Source organism: Colossoma macropomum, unplaced genomic scaffold (genome assembly GCF_904425465.1).
Source record: "Colossoma macropomum unplaced genomic scaffold, Colossoma_macropomum, whole genome shotgun sequence".
Classification (NCBI taxonomy): Eukaryota; Metazoa; Chordata; class Actinopteri; order Characiformes; family Serrasalmidae; genus Colossoma; species Colossoma macropomum.
The window spans coordinates 5,071,698-5,098,641 of NW_023494792.1; the positions used below are offsets into that span (position 1 = coordinate 5,071,698).

The 26,944-nt window shown below is 40.7% G+C and overlaps 2 protein-coding genes across 2 annotated transcripts in view; both read left to right on the top strand.

Annotated features, from left to right (window-relative positions):
• The window catches only part of bicc2 (bicaudal C homolog 2), a 32,237-nt gene extending 16,173 nt beyond the window's left edge, over positions 1 to 16,064 (top strand). Inside the window, exons 12-19 of the mRNA XM_036575436.1 lie at positions 198 to 391; positions 2,977 to 3,076; positions 3,750 to 3,789; positions 5,363 to 5,514; positions 7,457 to 7,637; positions 12,761 to 12,879; positions 15,183 to 15,282; positions 15,791 to 16,064. Coding sequence (XP_036431329.1) covers positions 198 to 391; positions 2,977 to 3,076; positions 3,750 to 3,789; positions 5,363 to 5,514; positions 7,457 to 7,637; positions 12,761 to 12,879; positions 15,183 to 15,282; positions 15,791 to 15,921 — 1,017 coding nt within the window. The 3' untranslated portion in view covers positions 15,922 to 16,064. The remainder of the gene's footprint in view (positions 1 to 197; positions 392 to 2,976; positions 3,077 to 3,749; positions 3,790 to 5,362; positions 5,515 to 7,456; positions 7,638 to 12,760; positions 12,880 to 15,182; positions 15,283 to 15,790) is intronic.
• A 2,638-nt stretch (positions 16,065 to 18,702) lies between these two features.
• The window catches only part of spock1 (SPARC (osteonectin), cwcv and kazal like domains proteoglycan 1), a 363,926-nt gene continuing 355,684 nt past the window's right edge, over positions 18,703 to 26,944 (top strand). The window contains exons 1-3 of the mRNA XM_036577816.1: positions 18,703 to 18,725; positions 22,835 to 23,000; positions 23,610 to 23,819. Of these exons, the coding sequence (XP_036433709.1) occupies positions 18,703 to 18,725; positions 22,835 to 23,000; positions 23,610 to 23,819 (399 nt within the window). The remainder of the gene's footprint in view (positions 18,726 to 22,834; positions 23,001 to 23,609; positions 23,820 to 26,944) is intronic.

Sequence of the window (26,944 nt, forward strand, 5' to 3'; positions counted from 1 at the left end):
TCAGCCCCATTCACCTGGGACTTGCTCGCCGGTGCCCTCTATCATTTTGCAGTCATGTTTTTGGTATAATGGGAGAAATAGAAAGTGACCACACTCCCCTTAAACAGGCTCTGATATAACAACATGGCTAGAACACTTTTCAGCCATTTGAATTGTGTGATCATAAAATAAATACTTATGTGTTTTATTGATTTCAGATTCCAGAGAGTGAAGACCAGTTAACAAATGCAGAGAGTAAACATTCAGAATTACAGGAGCAAGAGGTCACTGAGGTCAAGGAGGTCATTGTCAAGCCTGCAGGCTCAGTCAGGAGAAACAGCCAATCAGAGGCCACCAGAGACCAAATTCAAGAACAACTACGCAAGCCATTGACCTCACAGAGCTCTCCAAGGTAATAAGGTCATATTGCTCACATCTGAACTGTATATATTGTATAAATCATCACTGTCGCATTATTTGAGAACAGCAACTGTGGTTTCTAATATGTCAAAATGTATTGATGAATGGGGCAATAGGAATAGTCCAAAATTACTTGGACAAAATCTTATTACATTGATTTACATAAAAAGTAAGAGCATTTTTGCCTTCTTCTGTTTTGTTTTGTTTTGCACAGCAGCGTATATGACGTCATGTACTTAATAACTTTACATTGCTTCAATGCTTAAGATGTGAGCTTATGTTGCAGCTTTAATGTGTCAATACCATACATTACATACTTCAATATGAAATGCACGCAGCACCTACTGTGCATATTCTATGTTATTTGTATAAATTCACACTACAGTTCAAATATTTTGGATTAATGTTTTAACAGTACAAAACCAATTTGGCTTCAGTGCTCATTCTTTTTAATGTCATAGGTCTTAAATTATTATTTGGACACTAAAGCTGTTGACAAAAGAGTCAGAAATGTTAGATGTGTCCTGAGTCATGAATGCAGCCATAGGAGATTCTTAAATGAATGATAAATCTGTATAAAAAAGTTATAATAAAATTAATATCTACATTTCATTACATTTCAAAAGTGGAGGTCAAACAACTTGGAAAAATTCCTGCAAATTGATCATTATATTATAGCAAAGTTTGTAATTCAAAATCCTTGAAGCATTGATCAAAACACCTGAAAACACCTTATTGGAATATATATAATTTACAAGATATACATCTGCATTGTAGAAGTAATTGTTCATATAAATGAACACAATTCTGACTCTGATTCAGAATCTTTTATCAGAAGTGTCCTTCGCTACAGTGCCAGGAGAAATATAAATTCTCATTTTCAGCCTTTTCCATCTCCATAATCCAAACCTGGTGTCATACAGTTAAGCGAGTTGAACACTAAATGCAAATTCAAAATGCTTATTTCAATTATTTATTAAAGGAAGTCATGCACCCCCTAGTGCCCCTTTATGAAAGGGTAATTTTACCTTTACCGGCACTTCCTGCAGTGATGGATCTGTCTCTCACAGCTTGGGAGGATTTTACTGCAGTCCTTCACGCAGGGCTGTTTTAGCCTGACATTTTCCAGTATGAACTGCTTGAATCTGGTGTTGCCTCAGAGCCCTCAGTAGGATTTGGCTACTCAAAAGCTTTTCTCATGAAAGTACTTGTTGTGAATCACTGTCTGGCTGCTCTTCTTTAAAACATATTTGTAATGATTAGAAGGTCCAAAGCTGGTCATATTTATGCTGGAAATTAGGCCCAATTGTTTGCCCAGAGTAATTCCCAACTGATGTGTGTGTAGTGAGTTCACCAGATAGGATGATTATTTTTTAAATCCTCATGAAATGGCAAAAAAGTAAGAAGAAAGCAAGTCAAGTCAAGAGGCTTTTATTGCTATTCCATCTATGTACAAGTACACAGTGGAGTGAAATTATGTTCTTCCAAGGAACACGGTGCAACATGGAACAAAATAGACAGTACAAAAAGATAAAAACATAGTTCATTGTTGACTCACTTAACATTGGCCCACAGAAATAGTACTACTGCAAACAATAATAATTCTTCTCAGTCGCATAAACAAAATTACACTGAACATTCGATGTTGAGCTTCTTTGCTCATCTCTGGTCTCTGTGTTGTAGTAAAGTAGTAATCCGGCAGTTTAAGAACAACATTCCTAAATGATCAACTGCAAGGATTTTAGGTATTTCTGTAGTCTATGCATAGAGTGCATAACATTATCAAAAGATTCAGGAAATCCAGAGAAATTGTGCTCAAATGAAAAGGCCAAAAACCACAACTGAATGCCTGCGAGCTTCGATCCCTCAGATGGCACAGAATTAAAACGGGCATCCTTCTATGATGGATGTCATTGCATGGGCTTGGGAATACTTTGACAAACTGCTGTCAGTAGACACTGTTTGTTGCTGCATCCACAGTTTACTATGCACAGTGGAAGCCATATGTCAACAACATCCAGAAACTCCACCAACTTCTCTGGGCTTTACCTCCTCTTTGATGGACTGATGCACAATGTGAATGTGTATTGTAATCTGATGAGACAACCTGTTTATGGAGTTGAATTATGCTGTCCTCTGGGACAAAGAAGAAAAGGACCGTCCATATTGTTACCAGCGTAAAGTCCAAAAGCCGGGTTCTGTCATGATATGGGGGTGTATCGGTGCTGTGATCTGTGAAAGTACCAATAATGCTGAAAGATATATACACTTTGTGGAGAACATATGCTGTCTTCTAGATAGCATCTTTTTCAGAGATGTCCACGATTATTTCAACATAATATTCAGCATTTATTTATAATACATTTGCAAAATGTAAAAAAGGGGTAAAAAATCAAATGCTGTGCTTTCAATTTAATTCAGGTCTGTCAATATTGTCTTTGTGGAGCTGTTGCCAGTAAATGACCTGCTACGTTTTTGTTATTGTACAGACATTCTCCTTCAGAAGTGAGCTGAACTAGCAGTCTGTTTATTCATCTGTGTGTGTATGTCTGGGTGTGTGTGTAGCAGATCCATGAGGATGGAGGTAGATGGTGTGTATATTAACAGGGACAGACGCTGCAGTCTTAGAATCTTTCCCTCTCTGGACTCGAGCTCAAGTAACGAGGTAAGTAATGAAGTGTCCAATGAAGAACCAGACAGTCTCATGTTAAATAGGTGCCTTTTCTTCTTAACACACTTAAAACCCCTTTAAAAAAAATCTCCTTTAGACGAACACCCAGTGTAAATCAGGATTGTTCTCATACTATCATGGCTGCCCAAATTTATTCATTGCAGGATGTTAGTGTGCTGAACGCTGGCTCTTGAATGCACCAGTGTAATTATCCCCAATCCAAATAACAACAAAACAGCAGCATCCATCTGTTTATCCAGCCAAGTGTTGCTGTGAGAAATGTCAGGGTTTTCAACATCCATAAAACACAAGGAACAGTTCTGGTATCACTCCAGAGTTTGATTATATCAGTGTTACAGACTGGGTTGGATGTTAATTGAATGCCAGACTATATTTTATATTATCTTAGCAATAAACACAAAAACAACCAAACAAGCAATGGCCTCTGTCTGTAACAGTGCCTTTGATGTAGAGGTCACAGTCTTCAGTCTGTAGGCACCAGAGAGAGGAAGTGAGGGAAAAACAGGGTGTAAACGTGTGAGTTTGGTGGTTATAGACAGTGAATGTTCTGATCTGATAATGTTAAATGTATCCGTTTTATTTATTCAGACAGACGAGCTGAATAAACAGTAAGATCACAGTGAATCTACAGTTCTGACTGCTGCTGTTTCTCTCACAGGATCACGACTACGAGAGGAAGAAGCTTCTAGCAACTCAAGGTTGGCTTTCTTTCTTTTGATGATTGCATTTGTTTGTTTGTTTGTTTGTTTGTTTGTTTGTTTGTTTCTTTCTTTCTTTCTTTCTTTCTTTCTTTCTTTCTTTCGTTCTATGATTATTTGCATGTTTGTTTTTTCTTTCTTTCCATGATTCTTTGCCTTCCTTTCTTTCTTTCTTTCTTTTTCTTTCCACGATTTTTTCTTTCTTTCCCTCACATCTTTCTTTCTTTCTTTCTTTCTTTCTTTCTACAATTCTTTGCATTTTTTTTCTTTCCATCAGATCTTTCTTTCTTTCTTTCTTTCTTTCTTTCTTTCTTTCTTTCCACAATTCTTTGCATGTTTCTTACTTTCCCTCACATCTTTCTTTCTTTTTTCTTTCTTTCTTTCTTTCTTTCTTTCGTTCTTTCTTTCTTTCTCTTCCTTTATGTCTTCCTTCAGCAAAAAGTTATGCCATGTTGCCATGGTGATGAATCATTGCCTACCCTGTGGCCTTGTTGACCAACATTACATTTTCAGCTGTTCTTTTTTTTGTTTACGTCGCTAAGTTGCAGCTTAACAGAAATGAGCTGTAATTCTGATTCTGTTTGAATAAGAGACGTTGTCAGAAACCAAGAGCGAATTACTTCAGCGTCTCTCCATTAACCATGAATTATCACACTTCTGTGAGGGCTTTTTTTTCTTTTTGAATATATTAATCTCTGTGGCAGAAATGGGTATTCAGTGGGCTGTGATTGGATGGCTCATGTGCAGTCTGATTGTGGGATCTGAGCTGAATCTATTTGGCATTCATCACAGTGACTAAGCCACAAAATACATTAAAGGTCCACTACGTGCCAGGGAGGTGATATAGGGGATCCATTTAAGCGTCACGCTGAGCCAAAGAGGTGATAGAGGGGACCCATTTCAGTGTGACACGCTGCCAGAGTTATAATAGAGTGAGATAGCACCGCCTACTGAAATATGCGTGCGTACACACACACACATACACACACGCATACAAACTCATATGCATGCGGACCCTGCCCCCACACACACAGAGTGAAGATTTTAAACATGTCCATATGTTCTCACGTGAAGTACCACACACACACACACACACACACACACTCACTCTCCCAAGAGTGTGAATGTTTGTCCATCATTCAGAGTGAGTCATTTGGAGGCTGCTGTGTGCCAAATGTGATGGTGCGCCCAGAGAGGAGCTTAATGGAATTGTGAGTTACAGAGTTTGAATGAACCATCTGCCGCACGCTCACGCTCACAGGACCACAAGACTGCATTCAGAGAAACTCACATTTATCACACAAAGAGAGAGATCACAGCACGTTTTTCTCTTATTAAGATGTTTAATTAGGTTTCAGGTGTTTAATAATGCAGAGGAATTCAGACAGAAGGCTCTCTAATTGCTACACACACTTACACACACACACACCAATTAGAGGTGCTGCTCAGAGTCACTGTAAATCTGGGCTTTTGTTTTGGCTTTTAATTCACCGTTTTAATTACTTTGTGTGTGTGTGTGTGTGTGTGTGTGTGTGTGTGTGTGTGTGTGTGTGTGTGTGTGTGTGCTTTGCAGCCATGCAGAAAAAGCCAGTGGTGACAGAGGTGCGGACCCCCACTGACACCTGGAGTGGTCTGGGTTTCTCCAAGTCGATGCCTGCTGAGGCAGTGAAGGAGCTCCGCAGCGTCAGCCGCCGCTGCTATCGATCCTACCTCAATAATCAACAGGTTCACACCCAGACACACTTGTTTATATACAGTAGCAGGACATGGGGTCATATATACATTGTATGGCCAAACATATGTCGACACCTGACCATCACACCTATATGAGCTTATTGGAAATCCTATTCCAAACCCATGGGCAATAATATGGAGTTGACCCCTTTGTGTCAACAACAGCCTCCACTTTTATGGAAAAGTGTTCCACAATATTTTAGATTGTGTCTGTGGGAATTTGTGCCCATTCAGTCAAAAGAGCATTTGTGAGGGCCCACACCGATGTTGGATGAGAAGGCCTGGCTCACAGTCAATGTTTCAGTTCATCCAAAGGAGTTCAGTGGGGTTGAGTTCAGTGCTTTGTGTAGGCCACTGGAGTTCCTCCACAGCAAACTCATCAAACCATGTCTTTAATGACCTCGCTTTGTGCTCAGGGGCTCAGTGATGCTGGAACAAGAAACAAGAAAGGGCCTTCCCAAACTGTTTCCACAAAGTTGGAAGCATATCTAAACTGCTCTGTGAGTCTACGTGGCCTACCGCTTAATGACTGAGCTGTTGTTATTCCAAGACGCTTCCTCCTAAATGCTTCCAAGGTGGAATCCTATGTCGGTGGTATGTGTAAAGTCACTCAGCTCCTCAGTACAATCCATTTTACTGCCAGTGTTTTGGAATTTTTTGAAGGACTATCCATGATTTGTTATTGTTCATTTAAGTCTGTTTTTATTGTTTGGTCATTTTCTGATTATTTAATTAGTCTGCAAAATGTTCATCTTGTGGAACACCTTCCCAGAAGCTTGGAGGCTGTTGTTGACATAAAGGGGGCCAACTCCATATTAATGTCCAAGGTGTTGGAGTGAGATGTCCAAAAAGCTCATTTGCTAATAAAATCCATTGCTGACAGCTCCAGTTTTCCCACAAAATCAGGACATTTTATCCTGTAAACATATGTAAACAAAGACAAACTACCCACACACTGTACTCTGCCACAGTTTCTTTCCCAAATCATCCCTGGCTCCTCCTCATTATCCATTAACCTTAAGCAGCAGCAAGGCTGCATGTCTCCTGGCCTGCTGAGAGCAGCTGCTGCTTTCACCGACACAGTAACATTACCATTCACTATACAAAGGTTAAAGGAGCTCTCTCCTCTGAGGATTCGTTTCAATGTTTTAGGCCACAGCTCTCCACCTGGAGAGGGGATGCACGGTGTGAGGGTGGTTAGTGCTAATGACCTGAATATTCTGAAGGAACACGTGTACACACACACACACACACACACACACACACACACACACACACACACACACACACACAAACACACACACACACACACACACACACACAATAATAATGATGAATGAAATACAAAATGTGATTATTGTCATGCAGTGCAGCAAAGCTGGCTGAGTCGCTCCGAACTCCAATTACTCAGCTATCGCTGCTTAGAGCGAGAGAGAGCAAGAGAGAGAGAGAGAAGGAGCAAGCGAGATACAGAGTGAAAATCACATTACTGTCACATTTATTCCACCATTCCCTCCATCCCTGCCTGGCGTCCATCGTCTTTAGTAAAGCTCTGAATGACTAAAGCTCGCTGCAGCGTTATATTGGTGGGAGTTCTTTAAAGAGCTCTTTTTTCCCCTCTCAGTAGGTTAGTGAATACATTACAATAAATACGAATGGACTACAGTCTATTAGTATTAGAGTGGGTCGTTAGGACGTGAATAGTTGTGGCTGTTGAGATCCGTGCCAAATTGTGCTGGTAGGACATTTGATATGGTGGTGCTCTGTTTTTGTAGTGAATAGATTTAGTGCATTACAGGCCTAAATGGCATTGGTGCTTCTGTAGCATCAGGCGAACGGCTTTTGATGACTAATGCTCTGCACAACAAGGCAATAACAGACCGGATTTGATCTCTGATTGTGTGTGTGTATGTTTCTCTCTCTCCATCTGCAGTCATGGGGCTCTCAGAATGGTAAAGAGAGAGTTACTGGTAATGGAAGTGACTCGGAGAACTGGAGAGAGAGACGAGGGTCTGCGTCTTCATTGTCCGTGTCATCCTCCTCTTCATCTTCACCTACATCCTGCTCCTCATCCTCTTCATCAGCCATGGCTGCATTCAGCTCCACAAAAACATGTAAGTGTGTCCAGTGCGTGCAATTAAGAGCTACATCACGTGTCACATACACTGAGCTGGCAGTTTATTAAGGATGAGGATGTTAAACAGCCCATATCATTGAAATTTTGAGTTTGTAGTTTGTAAACATTGTTAAAGTTTAAAAGTTTACCGTTCACTCTCCAGTCTGTACAATCTATGTACTGAAACTCGACTCCATATCATTTAGTCTTAAAGGCAGTAACAAAAACAGCCTGTTGAATTCTGAGAGATAAAGGATGGAATGCAGTTATGTAAAAATGAATAATGACTAATGAATAATACGGAAGAAAACAAGGAAGGGAGGAAGGTAACAAGAACGGGAGGAAGGGAACAAGGATGGAAGGAAGGAAACAAGGAAGGAGGGAAGGAAATGAGGAAAGAAGGAAGGAAGGAAACGAACGGGAGGAAGGGAACAAGGAAGGAAGGAAGGAAGGAAATGAGGAAAGAAGGAAGAAGGAGAGGAAACAAGGAAGGAAGGAAAAAAGGAAATGAGGAAAGAAGGAAGGAAGGAAGGAAACAAGAATGGGAGGAAGGGAACAAGGAAGGAAGGAGGGAAGGAAATGAGGATGGGAACAAGGAAGGAAGGAAGGAAGGAAGGAAACAAGAATGGGAGGAAGGGAACAAGGAAGGAAATGTGGAAAGAAGGAAGGAAGGGAGGAAACAAGGAAGGAAGAAAATGAGGAAAGAAGGAAGGAAGGAAGGAAACAAGAACGGGAGGTTATGAACAAGGAAGGAAATGAGGAAAGAAGGAAGGAAGGGAGGAAACAAGGAAGGAAACAAAAAAAGGGAACAAGGAAGGAAACAAGGAGGGAAGGAAAGAAACAATGAAGGAATGAAGAAAGGGAACAAGGAAGGAAACAATGAAGGAAGAAAGGAAACAAGGAAACAATGAAGGAAGGAAGCAAGGAAGGAAACCTCACGGGGAAAAAAATAAAATCCGCAAATAGTTTTATTTGGTTCCCTCCACCTCTTTAACATCTCCAGTAATCTTGGTCAATTATCTTCACACCTCAAGACACTTGTGAAAAATCTTAGCGTCACTTTTGATTCACCTTAAGTTTGATAGACAAATCAATTCTGTTAAAATCACTTTTTTCTTCCTGCATTGATTATTGTAATTAATTTTACTGACACCAAGAAAAGACACCATATTACTCCAGACTTTGCTTCACTTCATTGACTGTTAGTTTGTTTTAGGGTTCAGTTTAAAGTGCGTTTATTTGTTTTTAATGGCTTGGCCTCTTCTTGTGTTGTTGATTTACTCACGTCTTCAAGTATTCAAAGATCCTTGAGGTCCTCTTCACAGAATTAGATGGCTGTTTTCAGAGCACGCTTAAACCAATCGACTGTTATTTTATTTCTGTTATATCTCTTCTGTTTTCATCCTATGTACAGCACTTGTTTTGGCACAAGTTGTTTAAATGTGCTTAGTAAGTAAGTAAAGTTTACTTATAATTATAAACACCTTGTGCCTACACTCATTGGCCACTTTTTCAGAAACACCTGCCCAATAGGTGCATACTATAGGTAAACTGTCACTGAATGTAGACCTTCTTTTGCTGCACAGTTGATCAGCCCCCACTACTCCGTCTATAGGACCACCACTGACCAGGTATTACTTGAGTGGTGGACTATTCCCAAAATGTCTCAAGCTTAGATGCTTTACCCACATGTATACAGAGCGTCTGAAAGTTAGTGTACGTTAAAATGGTTACAACTGTAGGGATTTTGCCAGTTGCACTCATATCGGCTACCAAACCTCTGTGTATACAGACTTATGGGTTTGACAGGAAATACACTTTTGCAAGCAGTTCCCCGCTCTGCATGCTGTAACTGAACATTTCAGATCGAAGTTCTCATCATAACATCTTTAAAAGTTATTCAGTAGTAGTGTTATTTGAAGCATTGAGTAGTGTTTAGGTTAGATATCCTTAAGTGTTTGCTGACATGTATCAGTTTGTTTCCTGCAGGGCTGTTTTTGTTGTGGCATAAGTTATAAAAATAGCCTGCCCCTATACGCCATGCTAAAACTACAGTCTGTAGTTGGTTATTTTGCATGTCAGTCAAAGGCCCTCAGAGTAAGTTGTTTTTGGTTATGTTAAGAGATGAAATGCAGCAGACTTGCCGACAACAGGCTGGTATGAATGTATCAGACACAGCAGTGTTGCTGTGATTTTTAAACACTGTGTACACTCACTGTCACTGTTATTGAACACACCTACTTTGTTGGTTAGTTTTAGTTACACTCTTAAAAATGATGGCTCCTCAAGGGTTCTTTAGTGAAGAAAATGGTTCTATATAGAACCATGAACATTCAAAGAACCCTTTGCATGACTTTGCATTGCGAAAGGGTTCTTCAGAATGTGCTGTAGATGGTTCTATATAGGTCCTTTCTGAAAAGTGTTCTTCTGTGGTACAATGTCAAGCTTGTAAGAATAGAAGAACCCTTTTTGGTGCTATAAATAACCCTTTTCAAAAAGATTCTGTGTAGAACCATCTAAGCACATTCTCCATCAATCTGAAGAATGCTTTCACTATGCAAAGAACCTTTTAACCATGCAAAGCGTTCTTTGAGCGTTTCTTTACTAAAGAACCCTTGAAGAACCATCATTTTTAAGTGTGTAGTTAAGTTAGTTGGTCAGTTAGTTTGTAGTTAAAGGCGCAATCAGATGCATTTCTTTGCATCGTTATTTATATATTGCATCGGGGATTGTGCATCACAACTGAAAATCACTCTGCCTCTTTGAAACCACACACAACAACTTGCGTTTTGAAGGATTTTCATAACCTCAGCGTGAAAACACCTTTTCTCAACATGGTTTCTATTTATTGTCATGTCTGTCAGTTTCTAAATTTTGATCAGTCATCTTTCCTGTTCTTTCAATAACTGTTTACCTACTTGTCAATCAAGCAAATGTGTTAACCTGCCCTATAAAAAGCGTGTCCTGCTTCTTTTTAAGCACAAAACATGGCACAGCTCGCAATTTAAAAATAGAGCTAACCTTTATGAGAAGTCCTTTATCAGAAGTCAGTTTCTGACCACATGACCGATTCTTGATATTTTTGGTTGGCAGACTATTCGTAGCCCAGCACTGATGCTAATGTGTGTTTAAAACACAAAATGCTGTGATGCCTCATTTACTTGCACCTGCATCGTATGCTAAGATGCCACTATCATGTGAGTGTAACTGCACTGCTGAGAGTGATTTACGATCCAAATAATATCTGGTCTAATATCTGGTCAGTAGTAGTCTTATAGTGGTCTTTTTCCATTGATGGAGGGGTTGATAAATTGTTCAATCAGTAGCTGTAAACCTACAAGGTGAATCTATTTGGTAGGTGTTTCTTGATTTTATTGCCATCAAGTGTAGCTGTAAGGTAGCTGCATCCAATAACCTGCCATCTCTCTCTGTCTCTGTCTCTCTGTGTCTCTCTCTCTCTCTCTCTCTCTCTCTCTCTCTCTCTGTCTGTCTCTCTCTCTCTCTCTCTCTCTCTCTCTCATGCCTGCAGTATACTCTGGCAGTGTGTTGAGTTTGAGTGTTTGGCCTCGGCTGTGTTTTCTCTCTCAAGGGTCTTGCTAATGTAACAGGCCCCATCACACACCCTTCTCTAGGCTGTGCTCTTCCAGCCGCCCTGTCTCAGTTATGGCCCACAGACAGACACGACACAGCAATCACATCCTCCTCTTTTCCTCTCACATGCCCTTACATGGCATCTTTTTTTAGTTTAAGCGCCATTAGAGCTTCAGCAGCAAACCTGTGCAGCCTCAGACTCATGAGCTTTTCACTCTGTTTGGTTTTCTTCACATTCAGTCTGGCATCTTCTTCAGTGTGAGCGATATCCTCCCTACACTTTCTGCCCCTGTCTAACATGGAGAGGCTACAGAGAGCAGATCAGTGAATAACAGCTGCAAGAGGCTTCAAAGCCAGAGAATTTTTCACTTTTTGTTGGAGATAACAAAAAAAAAATTTTGTAATTCGATATGAATTATTTCAAACATGAGGTCTAGTGAAGTGGCCTCGTTCCATACGGACAAATAAAATAAAAATATAATAGATATAATAAAGAGCCATGGAAAGGAGCTAAAGAGATGTATATGTAATATACAGTGTATATATATATATATATATATTTCCATTGCCACTTTCTAGAGTTTCTGTTTCCATTCCATACCATTTTATATACAATGTATATAACAAAGTTTACTTGTTCTGTCTTATCTCTTCTATTGAAGCTCATATTTAGACAACTCTCTGGTGAATTTGATCTACTTATCATGCCAACTAGCGTGCATGCTGTCATTAAAAGAAGGAATGCATTTTCACCTGTGGAAAAATGTGTCAGTGATTCAGCTGCACACTTTTGAGGTCAGCTTGCCCTAAATGTCATGGACTAAACTATTTCGGGTTTATCTTTGGCACAAAATATGAGAACGAACACCGGATCAGACTAGAGGATGCAGACCTATCAAAGTCTGCAATGACTGCATGTCATGCAAGCTTTATCAAATCAAACGTCCCAACGTCGTCAGTTGATAAGCAGAGCTCATTTTCTCTTGGCACTGGAAGTCAAAGTCAGTCGGATTCTCAGTCTTCAGGGCTTAGCAGCTCTCACTGAAAGCAATGTCGCTCAATCCCTCTCACTCATCCACAAGCTTAGAAAGCACTTACTTTGGCTTCCACTAGCAACATCTATACATTCAAATGCTTCAGGAGCCAGACTGAAACACGGCTAAAGCTCGTGACACAGCTAAAGTGAGACTATCCTGTTCCTACTGCACAAGCTGGAGCAACGTTTAGGTGAGACCTTTAGGTCTGGATTCTCTGCCTGAGACATGCCGGTGTGCTGATCTATTATAAATGTGTTTTGAGTGAGATTGTAATTGACTAATTAATTATGAACTCTAGAAGTGAATGCAAACCTGAGACTCGAGTTAAATTATTAATAAATAAATGATAATGCTTTTCACACCTGAACTCGATATTTATATACGTACAGTACAGCAGTTTGACCATCCTGTACATCCTATTTTGGGATTTGACCTTTGAACCTTGGTCTTGCAGCTGAGGGGTATCTGAAAAGCAGCAGCTACTTTGAAGCAGTGTCCAGGCCCTTGATTGGCAGACCTCCAAGCCCCTCCCCTCCGCCCAAAGACGATTTGATGGAGTTATTGATACAGCTGGGCCTGGAGAAATACAACACAGTGTTTCAGGATCAAGAGGTAAACTATCTATCAGTCTTAAGGACCAGTCACACAAGCAAAGTTCTGGTAGCAAATTTGCATTAATTTCAGCAGAATTTGCCACAGTAATTGTTAGTGTTTGCAAGCACATTTTCATGAGCGATATCACAAAACTACCCTAATTTCAATAGAATTTTCTACGATGAGCAATGTCACGTCACAGACTTCTGGATAAATTTTGAATGTGAAACTTTGACAGATGAAATTGCATCTTTGATGTACTGCTTTAACTATTTTGCCCTTCAAACAGCAACACTGAATATTTAAAATGGAGGCAATGCTATTTTAACCAGCAATCATGTATCCAAGCCAAGGATGCTGCAGAGGAAGCCTGCATTTCTTGGCTGTTACATGACTGAAGGCTGATCCTTCTTGTAGGATCCAAAAATGCATCCTTTCCAAATGGTGTACCCTTCCAGACCCTCTGACACCAATAATCCTTTATGCACAGCACAAAACCTTTTGAAAAAGGGAACAGCTGTGAGTGGTGGAATACTGGGCACCAGGTTTTTAAACATAAGATTTAAACGTGTCGCATAACTTATATCATGTTGTGTTGGTAAACCTGCTCAGACTGTCTCCAATGTCCATGAATGAGAACTCAAGGGGAGCCTACCAGTGCCAGCAAGGTCTCTCCTACCTCAGCTGTAGCCTTCACCTTGAGACACGCATAGTATCTAAGCACAAACCTTTTAACCCTGCCGGCGCGTCAAACTAGACGTTTCTCTGTGTTTCTATAATATCTTTGTGATAATACCGTGCAGAAATACAATTTAAACAGTTTCTGTATCTGTAGAGTTGTCTTTTCCATTCCATCACATCACAAGATAGCACGTGACTCACATTCAGAGTTATGAGCCAATAAAGTTGAGACACATGCCATCTGCTTCTCACTGTGTGTAGTTGGTAAATTTGTGTGTCCGTCATCTGCCTCTCGCTTGGATTTGGTGGATTCATGTGTCTGTCTATATTTTGCCTGAGACTGACCAATGGACACTCAGGAAATCACTGACTTACTCATCATGTTGAAAACATTTGTTGCTCAGTCCCCTTGGACACAGATGCGAGTGGTATGTAAAAAGTTTGCAGCTGCTGAAGTTGCTGCAGCTTTTTTGGAAAATAGTGATGAGGATAACATTCACTACCAATTTAAATAATGCATTCCACTACTTTTGTGAACCTAACACTTTGATAAACCCATTTCAAGCACCAAAACAGCTCATACATGAGTAAAGCTCTGTTTATACAAGCGATGTTGAGAATTTCTAAAACCGGATTTCATTTTTTCAGTTTAAGGGCCCAATTATCTCTTTACTAAGGTCAAAAGGACCTCATTATAGAGAGAGCTGAGATTGTTCTGAACATTTTGATATGTAATATGTGGGTATCATGTCATATGCAAGTGCCTTTAAAGGTGAATTTAGGAATATATGCAAAAATCAAGAAAATGCCTTCAAACTCTGGAGGGTTAACATTTCTTCCGCCCTGGCTATGAATGAACACATTAAATAGATACTGCATAATATTACTATAACTATTGTGATGTGACCATTTGTGGTAGACAAGTTAGCCAGCTTTCTAACTGAGATATTATGCCCATGGTTAACTGCAGCTGCACACAGATCACCCCACTGCAACCAGCCAGGCCAGTTATCTACACTGTTTACTACAGATCAGAGTGCAACACTATGATGTGGCAAGTGTGTAATTATCTAGTATAATTTTTCTGTTTTAACTCTTTATGATAGGTGAGTTATACAGCTTATTAATTGCTATGTTAGCTTTTTGGCTAACCACAGCTGCACTCTGCCAATGCTGACTTATCTGTATATTTTTGCTTCAGATCAACAAGCAACTCTACACAAGTATATAATTATCCGATTTAATTATGTTCACATTTGTTTTTATGATTAGCCCCCAAAATTGAGTATTTTTTTCATGCAAATTTTGTTAAGCACCTCATGGACCTCGCTTGTAACTCTCTCACTCACATTCAGCAGGCTGAAAATTCTCCACAAGGGGGCAGCATTAGCAGTCAGTTAGCTTTTGATGCTTCATAATAGTAATGCTTTGCATCAATAACACTGTGTGTTCTGGTTAAAAGCCATGGTAAGTTTGCACAGTAAAACTGCCAAAAGGGGTTCTTCGGTTTGATGTCATAAAAGAGACACTTTTGGTTCCCTAAAGAACCTTTCAATGAATGGTTCTATAAAGAACTGTTTTTGTAAATGAGATGTATGAGTAGGGAGGACCTTTTTAAAATCTCTTTCTCTCTGTATCAGATTGACTATCAAACATTCCTCACTCTCTCTGAAGAAGACCTGAAGGAAGTGGGTGTGTCCACATTCGGGGCCAGGAGGAAGATGCTGCTGGCTATTTCTGGTAAGCATTTGGCAGAGCAGCTTGAGTTTTTTATAGAGGAACAGAAGGCATCTGAATTGCTGGGTGTAATCAAGCTCAATCACACCTCAGCTGAGATGGTTTCCAACTGCAAAATTCAGGACAATGATTCGATAAGGCCACTCAGGTTATCTTTGTCTTGTAATACGGTTACTGTGATGTTATCTGTTTGCCTTCTTCCCTATCATCCTGTATATCTGTGTATGCTGCAGTACGATATAGTTCTTATACATACAAATATAATATTTATGTTTACATTTTTTATCTTATTAAGGACCACTGCATTTATATCATATGTATTGCAAGTCTAAATTCTGTAAACCTCTATAGGTTTTCCTAATATATTGTTTAAATGTCTTTTTTTGGTCATTTTAGCTATATAAGCTATGTAGTTTCGCTTATTCACTAACTCTCACTCACTCTTTCGTTCACCTTTGTTCCTCTCTCTCTCTCTCTCTCTCTCTCTCTCTCTCTCTCTCTTTCTCTCCAGATCTAAATAAAAGCAAGATGAAACCCCCTGAAGCCCCTTTGGTTAAGTCTGGCTATCTTGAGGGCGGGGCTAGTGGCCGTCTTCCACGAATTATGGATGAGGATGTAGCTGCCAGAAGTAACCGCTGGTGAAAAGAGACACTCAGTACACTTTCTAGGCTGCATTATCTACAATACACTTCTGGCAAATAGAGGTGTCCCTCAGGGTCCAGTAGTAAGACAAAAAAGATTTAATAAAGGGCTGAGTGTTACCGTTAATTACAGAGGACCTAGAGAGCGGACAGATGTGATATGGCTCTCAGAGGAAACATGTAAGGATATCTGACCTTCACTGTGGACCAACTATCTACTACTGCCAACAATTAATATGCAAAACCTTATGTCTTTCCCTTTTTCATTCTCTTTGTTTTTTTTTCTCCCACTTTCTATGCAAACCTCTGTGTGCAGTGCCATGACATGCTGCACAAACGTGAGATTTATATTGTGAAAATTATTAAACATTTCAGATAAATTTGCCTCTTCATTCAAGAAGAAAAAAGACAAACAGACACAGATCTCTCTGTTTGATCAGAAGTCCTTGTTAAATATGACCAGCGGCTTGCTTGTTTATGCAATGTTTGTTAAACAGAGCTGGTTCTAGTCCACTGACACATCATTTCATCTGATTCTGAGGCAGCCATTCAAAAGCATTGACTCTTAAAACAAACAAACAATGGGGTACACTCTTAAAAATAAAGGCTTCTCATTTTGGACATGCGGTTCTAGGAGAAAACTTTAATTAGTATGGGAACAGAGAAGCCACTGACCCAATACCAGGTATTGGTACTGGGCCAATATCAGTAGATAATGCTGGATCAGACACTGGATGGGAAAAAGAATGAATTTGATTCAATCCTGTAACAAATCTATCCTGAAATAGCACTCAAACTATGCTATATGATGTTGTTGGCTGTGTCTTTCTGGGCTGCACTATGTAAGATTTGGGGATTTGGAGACTTCTGGTGGAAAAGTGTAAAGTGTAGAAGAACATTTTTGTAATGTGGCTTGTGCTTCGGACCCCTTCCCCGAGTGGATGAATCTGATATATGTGCATGTGTTCAAAGAGTATAGAGAACTCAGTCAAAACTTGCCGAAGAACGTGTTTTCCAAAGATGTAAATTATCTACTGCTGTAATCATATCTTCATCAGTGTTCTTTTTGAGTCTGTACATTAATACATAAAGACTTGTGTTTCCCAAAAACTCCCCTGAAATCCACCCTGACCCTAAATTAGAGGTGGGCGATATGGCAAAAATATCATATTGCAATACTTCAAGAAATTGTCATGATACACGAAATGTCACAGTCTTTATTTTTTCTGACATCTGATCAGTTGTAACAGAAAAAAGAACCTGTAGACTAAAAAAAATTAAAAACCGACTACAATAATTTTATTCAATATTTGGTACAGTGTGTTGCAATAAATCCATTTAAATGGGACTAATTTTGCTCTCTTTATAATAAAACAGGCAGTTGGTCAGTGTTCTACAAGTATTGGCGATATACACAATATGTTCAAAAAAGCATATTATTTTGTATTACAACATCATTTATCATGATAACAATATATATTGTCATATTGCCCAGCCTTACTCTGACTTATCTAATAAAACTTTTATTTCAGACTGTGCAGGGCGACAGCAGTGCAAGTACACTATATTTTTAGCGTCTTCCTGACTCAGTAATGTTGTTTCTTTCATGCTGAACACAAAAAAAATCCCTTAGTGCATTTGTAAAATAATTGAATAAGCAATTTAACAGAGATTTGTTAGGAATTTCATGAGTAAGTCTCAGCTTGATTGACTCTTTTATCCAAAGGAAGAAGGGTTACATTTTTTTTAATTGATCTGCTTTCAAATGCGTACAGGAAGATATTTTCAATTCAGTCCTAATCAGTTTGTTTTGAGCTGTCTGAAGTTTATTCTTCATGGGTTGAAGAGATTTGCCACACCAGAAAATGGCACTCGCAATAAAAAATCCTTTGAATTAATGCCAAAGCCACAGTTATAAAGTTGACACATCTAGTAATGCAGATTTCTTAGCTAGAAATGTGTTTCTTTGACCAGTTTTAATTAAAGCTTTAGAGGCCATTGCCTCCCCTGATAACTGCTTTTCTAAAACCCAGCCTAAATAATTTAATGTCGATTTATTAAAAATTGGGGTCTGATCTACCTTCAGTGGAAAATCTGAAGGATTTCTTAACTTATCTTTACAACCAAACAAAATGTCTTCAGTTTTCCCAAAATTGAGGGAGAGTTTATTATCAGGCCGAATCTTTGAACTTATCAGCGTAAATGAACAGGTTGCACAAGCAAGCTACTCAAAAATCATGCATATACAAAAAAAAAAATAAAAAATAAAAAATTGCCCTAGTGCACTCCCCTGAGGGACTCCACATGCTACAGCCTTAGGGGCTGAGAATGTTCCTTTTATCTTTCCCATTGAAAGATTCGTTTGGGAACTAAAATTGGCTCCAAATAACCTTTTGTTGTAAGGCTGAGTGCAGTATGATGCATCATGACACAGCAACATTGGTTTTTAGTTTCAGCAAGACTGAAAGATGATAAACATTCTGTTCTGTTCTGTTCCATAAAATAGTGGTGTCCCTGTTACCAGGCCATTTTTCCAATCAAAACAAGCTCTCTCAGGTTTGTAATAGGCTCTTTAAGCCTAGTCTACCAGCACTCAGTTCATTACCTCAAATCCAAGCTTAAACATTACCTGATACCGTGATATAATTAGGAAATATTGTGATGTTAAATGTTATCAGCGCCGCTAAGCACTACTTTCTGGTAGCTTTGTTTTCAAGAGTGTAGCTGCAGATTGGTGAACCACTGAGAGTTGTAGTTATCTCCTCTGCCAGCAGGGGGCACCATGTCGCCATCTGCTGCCTCCTGGTCAGGGGCTTTCTACACACACCCCACCCCCCCCCCGCCCCCCACCGTTTCATACTCGCAGGAGATCGTTTTCAGAGGGAACTAATTACGCCGCGCTGAAAATGCCTGTTTCAGGTAATGTTGAATTGGCACAATCCATTGTTGAATAAATATACGCTTCTGATAAATGAATAATTAAATGGCATTAATCAGAGAGAGGGTGAAAAATATGAAACCGCTCTCAATATCGAGGCGATGCACCTGACTGCACAGCTGAAAAGTTCCAATTAAAATCCTCAGCCGTGCTTATTGCCTCCGTATGCCACTCAGCGGAGACTTTAATTCCCCTATCTCTCACCTTCATGCCACTGAGCCGCGTGTCAGCCGCGCTTTCTCTACCACCACCGTTCACACACGAATTCAGACTGAAGATCGAGCCTCATGAAAGGTTTCCTTCCCTTTCTCCGCAAGTTTCTTTGGAGGACGAGTTGAGTTTTCTTCGTATTCAGTGGAAAGTAGGCTTTACTTCATCAGATCACATGGAAACAGCGCCTGTTCAGCCGGCGTTAAGGTCATTATGCAGATCTATGAGTGAAACAAGTTGATCAGACTGTACAGGTTCGAATTGCTTTAAAATGTCTCTCTCTCTCTCTCTCTCTCTCTCTCTCTCTCTCTCTCTCTCTCTCTCTCTCTCTCTGTGTGTGTGTCTCACTGTATCTCTCTCTTTATCTATACATACTCATGTGTACTATTCTATTGGGTTGTCTTCCTCTCTCCCCCTTCTTCTCTCTCTCTCTCCATATCTACCTCTCTCTCTCACTCACGCTCTCTCTCTCTCTTTCTCTCTCTCTCTCTCTCTCTCTCCCCCTGCCTCCCTGTCTCTCTCCCTGTCTCCCTGTCTCTCTCGCTCTCTCTCTGTACACGTTTGTCTTCTCAGATATATGTGGACACCTGGTTGAAAATGCTCCCTCGGGGGACCCTGAAGATTCACTGGATTCACTCACACACACACACATACACACACACTCACACACTTTTCGTATCGAGTCTGTCACGGTGGATGTGTGTGGATATGAGACTGGAGCTGGCTCGAGGCGAACAGCCACCACTGTCTCTGTGCATCCAAGTGTTTAAAAAAAAGACCTCAGTCCTGTCCCTATTACATCATTTAGGCTGTAGACTGCGTAGTAAGTCTTGCTTTGAGACACAATGCACAGTTTAGCTGTTTTATTTTCTCATGGAAATTTGCATTTGCTGTTTTTCTACCTCCATTACACAATGGAGATTCAACCCAGAGATCACAATATGATATAAAACAAAAACCATCCAGACATGCGTTACTGTAAATTTCTAGGGCACATATCATGGAAAACCAAATTATCCTCTCCTTTTTAAATTGAGGAGTTTGATGTTGTATGTAAACGTTGGTGAAGTTTCAAAATGCTGCAAAAATAGTTCTTTTTATATTGGTTGCTTTTGTGATGTCACAAAAAACCCACATTGTCTTTGGCAAGTTTAAGATGTCCACACATTGTTATTGAAGGTTTAATTACTGTGAGCTAACAGTACAATGCACACTCCAACTTCTCACAAACCATCCATATACAAACAATCAGTGGATGTATTAGTGTCTCTTTACTTTGTGCCTTGAAACTATTGCAGAATAAATAACTCTAACAGCTCTAAAGAGAATAGAGACTATAGGGATGGTGTCACTAATCCACATCAGTATTGTATTATTGTCGTTACAGTATAGTTCTGGTGGGACAGCTCTTGTGACTACATCACTAACTCTCCTCAGTATGACAGTAATGGACAATTCTTATATGAGCAGTGAAGGAACAGCTCCTATATGAGTGCAGTGCTGAAAGAATAGCTCCAGCGTGAGTGTTGCTATGAAGCAGTAGCCCCTACATAGTATACGAGTATAATCTTGAATAGACAGCTCCTATTTGAGTGTGATACTGAAGGAACCGTTTCTATAGGGGTGTAATACTGAAAAAACAGTTCATATATGAATGTAACATTGAAGTAACACCTCATATATGAGTGTAATACTGAATGAACAGCTGCTATATAAATGTAACACAAAAATCTTCTATATCAGTATAATACTGAAGGAACAACTCTTATTTCAGTGTGGTACTGAAGGAACAGCTCCTACAAGAGTGTAATACTGAAGGAACAGCTGCAATATGAGTGTAATACTGAAGGAACAGCTTCTATATGAGTGTTATACCGAATGAACAGCTCCTATTTTAGTGTAATACTGAAGGAACAGCTCCTATAAGAGTGTAATACTGAAGGAACGGCTACTATATCAGTGTTAGACTGAATGAACAGCCCCAATATGAGTGTAATACTGAAGGAACAGCTCCGGTATGAATGTAGTGCTGGAGGAACAGCTCCTATATAATTGTAACACAAAAATCTGCTATATGAGTGTAATACTGAAGGAACAGCTCTTATTCTAGTGTGGTACTGAAGGAACAGCTCCTATGTGAGTGTAATACTGAAGGAACAGCTCCTATGTGAGTGTAATACTGAAGGAACAGCTCCTATGTGAGTGTAATACTGAATGTGTAAACTGCTTCTGTCAAAAGATATGTGTACAACAATATGTAAATAGTTGCTTTCCTATCTTTTTGTTTACTTTTTATTATTCCTGTGGACTTAAAATATTGCTTGCAGCACTGCAGCCAATGATCTGTGACCAACCACATAATCTCCCAGCCGCACTTTACCTCCACCAGACGTAAGCTGAAATAAAAACAGAAGCTTGAGCATTTTAATTTGTTTAGATCTTACTGAGGACAGCTCCTGCTGAAGGAACACAACCGCAGTGCTGTTCCTCTACCCTCTAGAGAAAATTATTGCCAATAGAATGGGGATCTCTGGAGTGATGGAGCCAGAGCAGTGATCCAACCAGTTTGTGACCCAGAGCTCACCGTCCAACATTAGTACATGGCCTCACTAATGCTCTTGTGGCTGAATGCAATCACATCCTCATAGCAATGTTCCAAAAGCCTTACCAGAAAAGTAGAGGCTGTTACCACATCAAAGGGGAGCAAACTCCCTCTTAATGCCCTAATTTCAGAAAGAAATGATGGGCGTGTGTCTACAGACTTTCGTACATGTAATGTCCAAGTAGACATGATATATATTTAGCCATGATGTGTGTAAATCCTATATATTAAGGAGTTACACTCTGCCTGTTCAGGAAGCAGAAAGATATAAACAGTTTTCTGTTTTCTTTTCTTTCTTTTCTGTTTTACTCCCCTGGCCATAGCGCTCAGTTAGTGGTCTGTGACTAACCGTATAATCTCCCTGCTGCGCTGTACCACCACCAGTCTTGACTCCAAATGAAAACAGAAGCTGGTTTTAATTTGTTTAGATCTGACTGGGGAATAAGTGCATGTAACTTTTATGTGGGTCTATTGATCTCCCTCTCATTCCCTTCTCCGCGCAAAGTCACAGCCCTCACTTCACCACCCCGGCTATTAGAGCTGCTCTCGACTGAGCTCACCGCTGATTTCTGTCTTAATCAATCAGTCAAAGAAACGCTGTTTAGTTATTGATTTTTATTCCCACCGTATTTTAACAATCTCCGCCGCCCACTCGCTGGTACTGGCTGCACTTTTTTCTTTTTTCATAATAAATTGTAACATTTAAAACAAGTTTAAAATAAGTAAGCCTATATAAAAAGTTATTATTATTATTATTGTTATCAGTAGTGGTAGTAGTAGTAGTACTTTTATATAATAAGCAATATAATAAGTACTTTTTATTTATTTAACTATTATTAATCAGTCGATTAATTGAGTTTCCTTTATATGTAAGAATTCAAACATTATTTTTAATTATTATTAGAATTGTTATAATTATTAGTAGTCATTGATTAATAATTAATTGATTAATTAATACACTTTCTTTAAATATATAATAGTACATGTATTATTATTATAACCAGTCAATACGGACGTAGGGGGCGGGGTTATAGAATTTGGGTGGGGAAAAAATGCGTCATAGAGAGAACCAGTAGGAGGAGCCTGTGTGTTTGTGTGTGCGCGTGTGTGTGCGGTAGGAGGAGTCTCTCTCTCTCGCTCTCTCTCCTCTTCGTCTCTCTCGAGCTGTTCAGTGAAGCTGCGCAGACTCTGCCGTTCCGCACGCGCTCCGCTTCTCCAGCACGGTGACACCGACCACTTTCACGCCGACCCCGAAAGAAAACCAGCTCGCGCTCTCTCACCCCCCCTCAGCCCCCTGCACAGCGAGCGAGCCGCACGCGGGCCACCCGAGGTGAGTACACGCTCCTAAACTGGACGGAGTTAACCTGCAGGGTAGCGGGGATCTCCAAAGCGCGCGCGCCTCCTCGGGTCTGCGCGCTGATGCGCCCGTGAGCGTGCGTGCGTTTGTGTGTATGTGTGTGCGTGTGCGTGCGTGAGTGTTTCCTCGCGCGCGCTCTCCTCGTCCGCTGCGCTCGGTCACCTCGTTCCACCGTTTCAGCCAGAGCAGTAATCACATTAGCGCGACATATTCCAGCATTTATAATCCCCCATAATCCCACAGCAGCGGCCCAGGCGCCCTGCAATTAGCGCTTATTGGACGGCAGCAAGCAGAGCGCGAGCCGTTACTGTCTGTGTGCGCTATAGCACGGCGTGGCGCGTGTGTTGTGTCCGCGCGCCCTGCACGTCCACGTCCAGTGAGGTTTTCCTTTTCTGTCTTCCCTCATCTCCCGCTTTCATTTATCATCCTCTTTCTCTCCCCTTTCTGTTCCTCTGTCTATCTTTCTTCTCCTCTCTTTCACTCCCTCTTTCCTTTTCCTCTTTGTTTCCACTTTCTCTCTTTCTTTCCTCTCTCTGTCTCTCTCTCTTTTTCCCGTTCTCTGCTCCTCTCTCTCTCCTGCAGGCGATGCTGTACGGGCTGCTCTTGCCTCTCGCGGCGCTGCTGCTGCTGCGCGCAGACGGCAGGCGCGTGGACACGGCGGTCTCTATAAACAACAACAACAACAACAACGATGAAAGCCACAACAACCACGCGAACCCGCTGGACTCGGACAAATGGATGAGCGGCGCGTCCCACTACGACAAGGAGAAGTACTGGAACAGATTCAGAGACGTGAGTGACCCTCTTTCAGATTCAGGAAGTGACCAGACGAGTTGGAGATCACGCTCATTTACGGAGTCTGGCTCTGTAAAAAACACACATACGCTCGCATGCACGCACGCGCCCACACTGTCCTTAAACTGTACACTTGTTGTTTGGTAAGGTTTGGTAGTGTAGTTTAATCCTGGGATCCCCAGCTGTGGGGGTCCTGGTGGGCCAGGGTCCAGCACAGTTTGGATGAACCATATTCAGCTCAGCAGTCAGTGACCAGGGGGGTATTCCACAAAGTCAAGCCTGTCCGATAGGAAAAGAGCTGAGGGACATTTCCACTGGGTAGTCCTCATCTGTGGGCTTAAGTTACCTGGTGAACTGTGAAATCCTGCTTTGTGGAATACACCCCAGGTTTAGGTGGTGAATGGAGGCCAGAGCACATCAACCCAACAAACAGAAACAAACGTTTGGCTGGGGAGCTTCACTGAAAAAAGTGATGCATTGGATGCTCTTGATTCAGCTGTGACTGATTTAGAAATAAATAAAAATCCATTTCATATCTTATATATACTTTATCAACACAGCCCTGTCTATTTTATCTACTGTTGACGTTCAATCAATGCAACGCATTTTATTCATGTGATGTAAGCCTACAAATGTAAATAAATCAAGTGAATACAATGCATCAGAACGTTTATACACGTGTTTATGCACTCCTGAATGCTCTGTTCACGCTGTTCTAGAATGTTCTGCCCATTCACACTGCTCTAGAATGTTTGACCCACTCACTTATAAGATGCTGACCTCCGTTCACACTGTTCTAGAATGTTCTCCCCATTCCCACTGCTCTTTAATGTTTTACCCACTCACTTACAGAATGCTGACCTCAATTCACACTGTTCTAGAATGTTCTCCCCGTTCCCACTGCTCTTCAATGTTTGACCCACTCACTTCTAGAATGCTGCCCTCATTCATGCTGTTCTAGAATTCTCTCCTCCATTCACACCGTTCTAGATTGTTCTGCCTCGTTCACACTGTTCTAGAATGTCCTCCCCATTTGTACTGCTCTACAATGTTCTCCCCCACTTACACTCATCGAGAATGTTCTCATCCATTCTCTTCCATTCATGCTTTTCTAGAACGTTTTCCTAAAATTCCCCCAGCTCTAGAATGCTTCCCTGCACTCACACTATTCTTGAATGCTCTGCTTCCTTCACACTGTTCTAGACTACTCTTCCCAATTTACACTGTTCTAGAATGCTCAACCTCAATTTACACTGCTCTAGAATGTTCTTGCCAACTCACACTGTTCTAGAATACTCTCTTCCATTCACACGGCTCCGGAATTTTCTCTCCCACTGACACTGCTCTAGAATATTCTCCTCCATTCACACAGCTCTGGAATGTTCCCATACATTCACACTGTTTTAGTTTGGTCTTCTCATTTTGTACTGTTCTAGAAAGGTGTCCTTCATTCACACTGGTTAGTTAGTCTCTGACCATTGAAGTGTTGGTGGTCAGTGTGCTCAGGCCTCTAGAGCAGAAACATACCAAACAGTGCTGGACTCTGGACCTGCAGGGCCAAAGTTTACTGGTGGACATCCCTGGCTTAAACCCAGAGCTTTTTGGCTGGTAATGGACAGAAGCCTCACTGAGCTTTATCTGTTCCAGTGAGCAGACCTGGGGGTTTGATTGCAGAGCATTCAGAATCTTTACCATGGAGTGCTTTGGGTGAAGCATGTAGAAGGAATCTGTCTATCTATCTATGCCTCCTGTCTCCTGCTGTTCTATAGTAGTCATCTCTTCCATCCTGCATACATTTGCTGATTGTGATTATTTCTTCTTTCAAGACTGTACTTCTTCCTCCTCCTTACCTAGCCATCTCGCAAAGAATTCTCTATTGAGAAAAGTTGTATTAGAGGCTTTTGTGAGAGATAATGACACACATGGATGCTAAGATGAATGCATGTCTAATGCACCATGCAACGGTTATTTTTTATGCTATTCTTGATGCCATCTTCTTGTGTGTCATCACATGCTGCAGTGGGTTTTTTCAAACTCCCCAATAGGAATGTCTTTGAGAAAACCACCACATTTTTCAAAGCACTGTGGTGATGCTAGCATGAGAAGTGAACGCAGAGAAGTATTTTAAGAAGCCCCTGTTTGGTAGACAGACAGGGGTGTTCGGTAGGGTGTCAAACTGAGGTCGTGGAGGGCCACAGATTGCAGACTTGCTCAGTGTAGCTCATGAAGACCTTGGGCACTAGCTGATGAGTGGAAGCAGATGTGTTAAATGAGGTAGAATGATGAACTCTGAAGCACTATGGCCCTCCAGTGTTGGAGCTGGAGACCTCAGATGCTCTTGTTTGCTCCTTCTGCTGATCTAGTGTTAAAAGGCTGACCTTTAAATAGGTTTTGGATTCATATTGAACTGCGCCTTTGTGAGAGTTGGGCTGTTACTGCTGAAATGTTGTGTTTACAGGACAATTGCTTTTTATTAAAGTGGTTATTGAACAGCTGTTTTTGGAAAGGCTGCATAAGAACTAAGCTCAGTGTGGCATTTTTTTTTCTGCAGCCTGGCTTCTTTCTGAGTTATTCAATTACAACTTGTATAACACTCTTTGCTGGCAAGATTAAGAGAGTTTGAGAGAATGTATTTTGAATGGCATTAAAATCATTTGACTTTTATTTTATTTATTACATTTATTTTGAACTCTCCACTGAAGTGGCTAGGTTTGCCATTGCTGTTTTACTACATAGAGTGGATTTGCTTTAGTATCGTTGGCTGAGAAATGGCTTTGATTATTGCAGTTGTGTTTGTTTTATTAACGGTCTTGCCACGGTGAAAGCTCATTGTCCATTTTATCAGCTCAGCGTACAATATAGGAGCACTTTGTAGTTCTACAATTGGACTGCAGTCCATCTGGTTCTCTGCATACTTTGTTGGCCTCCTTTCACCCTGCCTCACCTTAGTGGTCAGAACCCCCACAAGACCACCACACAGCAGGTGTTTGTGTGGTGGGTCATTCTCAGCACTGCACGGACACTGACGTGGTGGTGGTGTGTTAGTGTGTCGACCTAACAGGGCTGCTGGAGATAAAAAGAGATACATATATGAATAGTAAAGTAGAAAGGTGTGGAGTGTG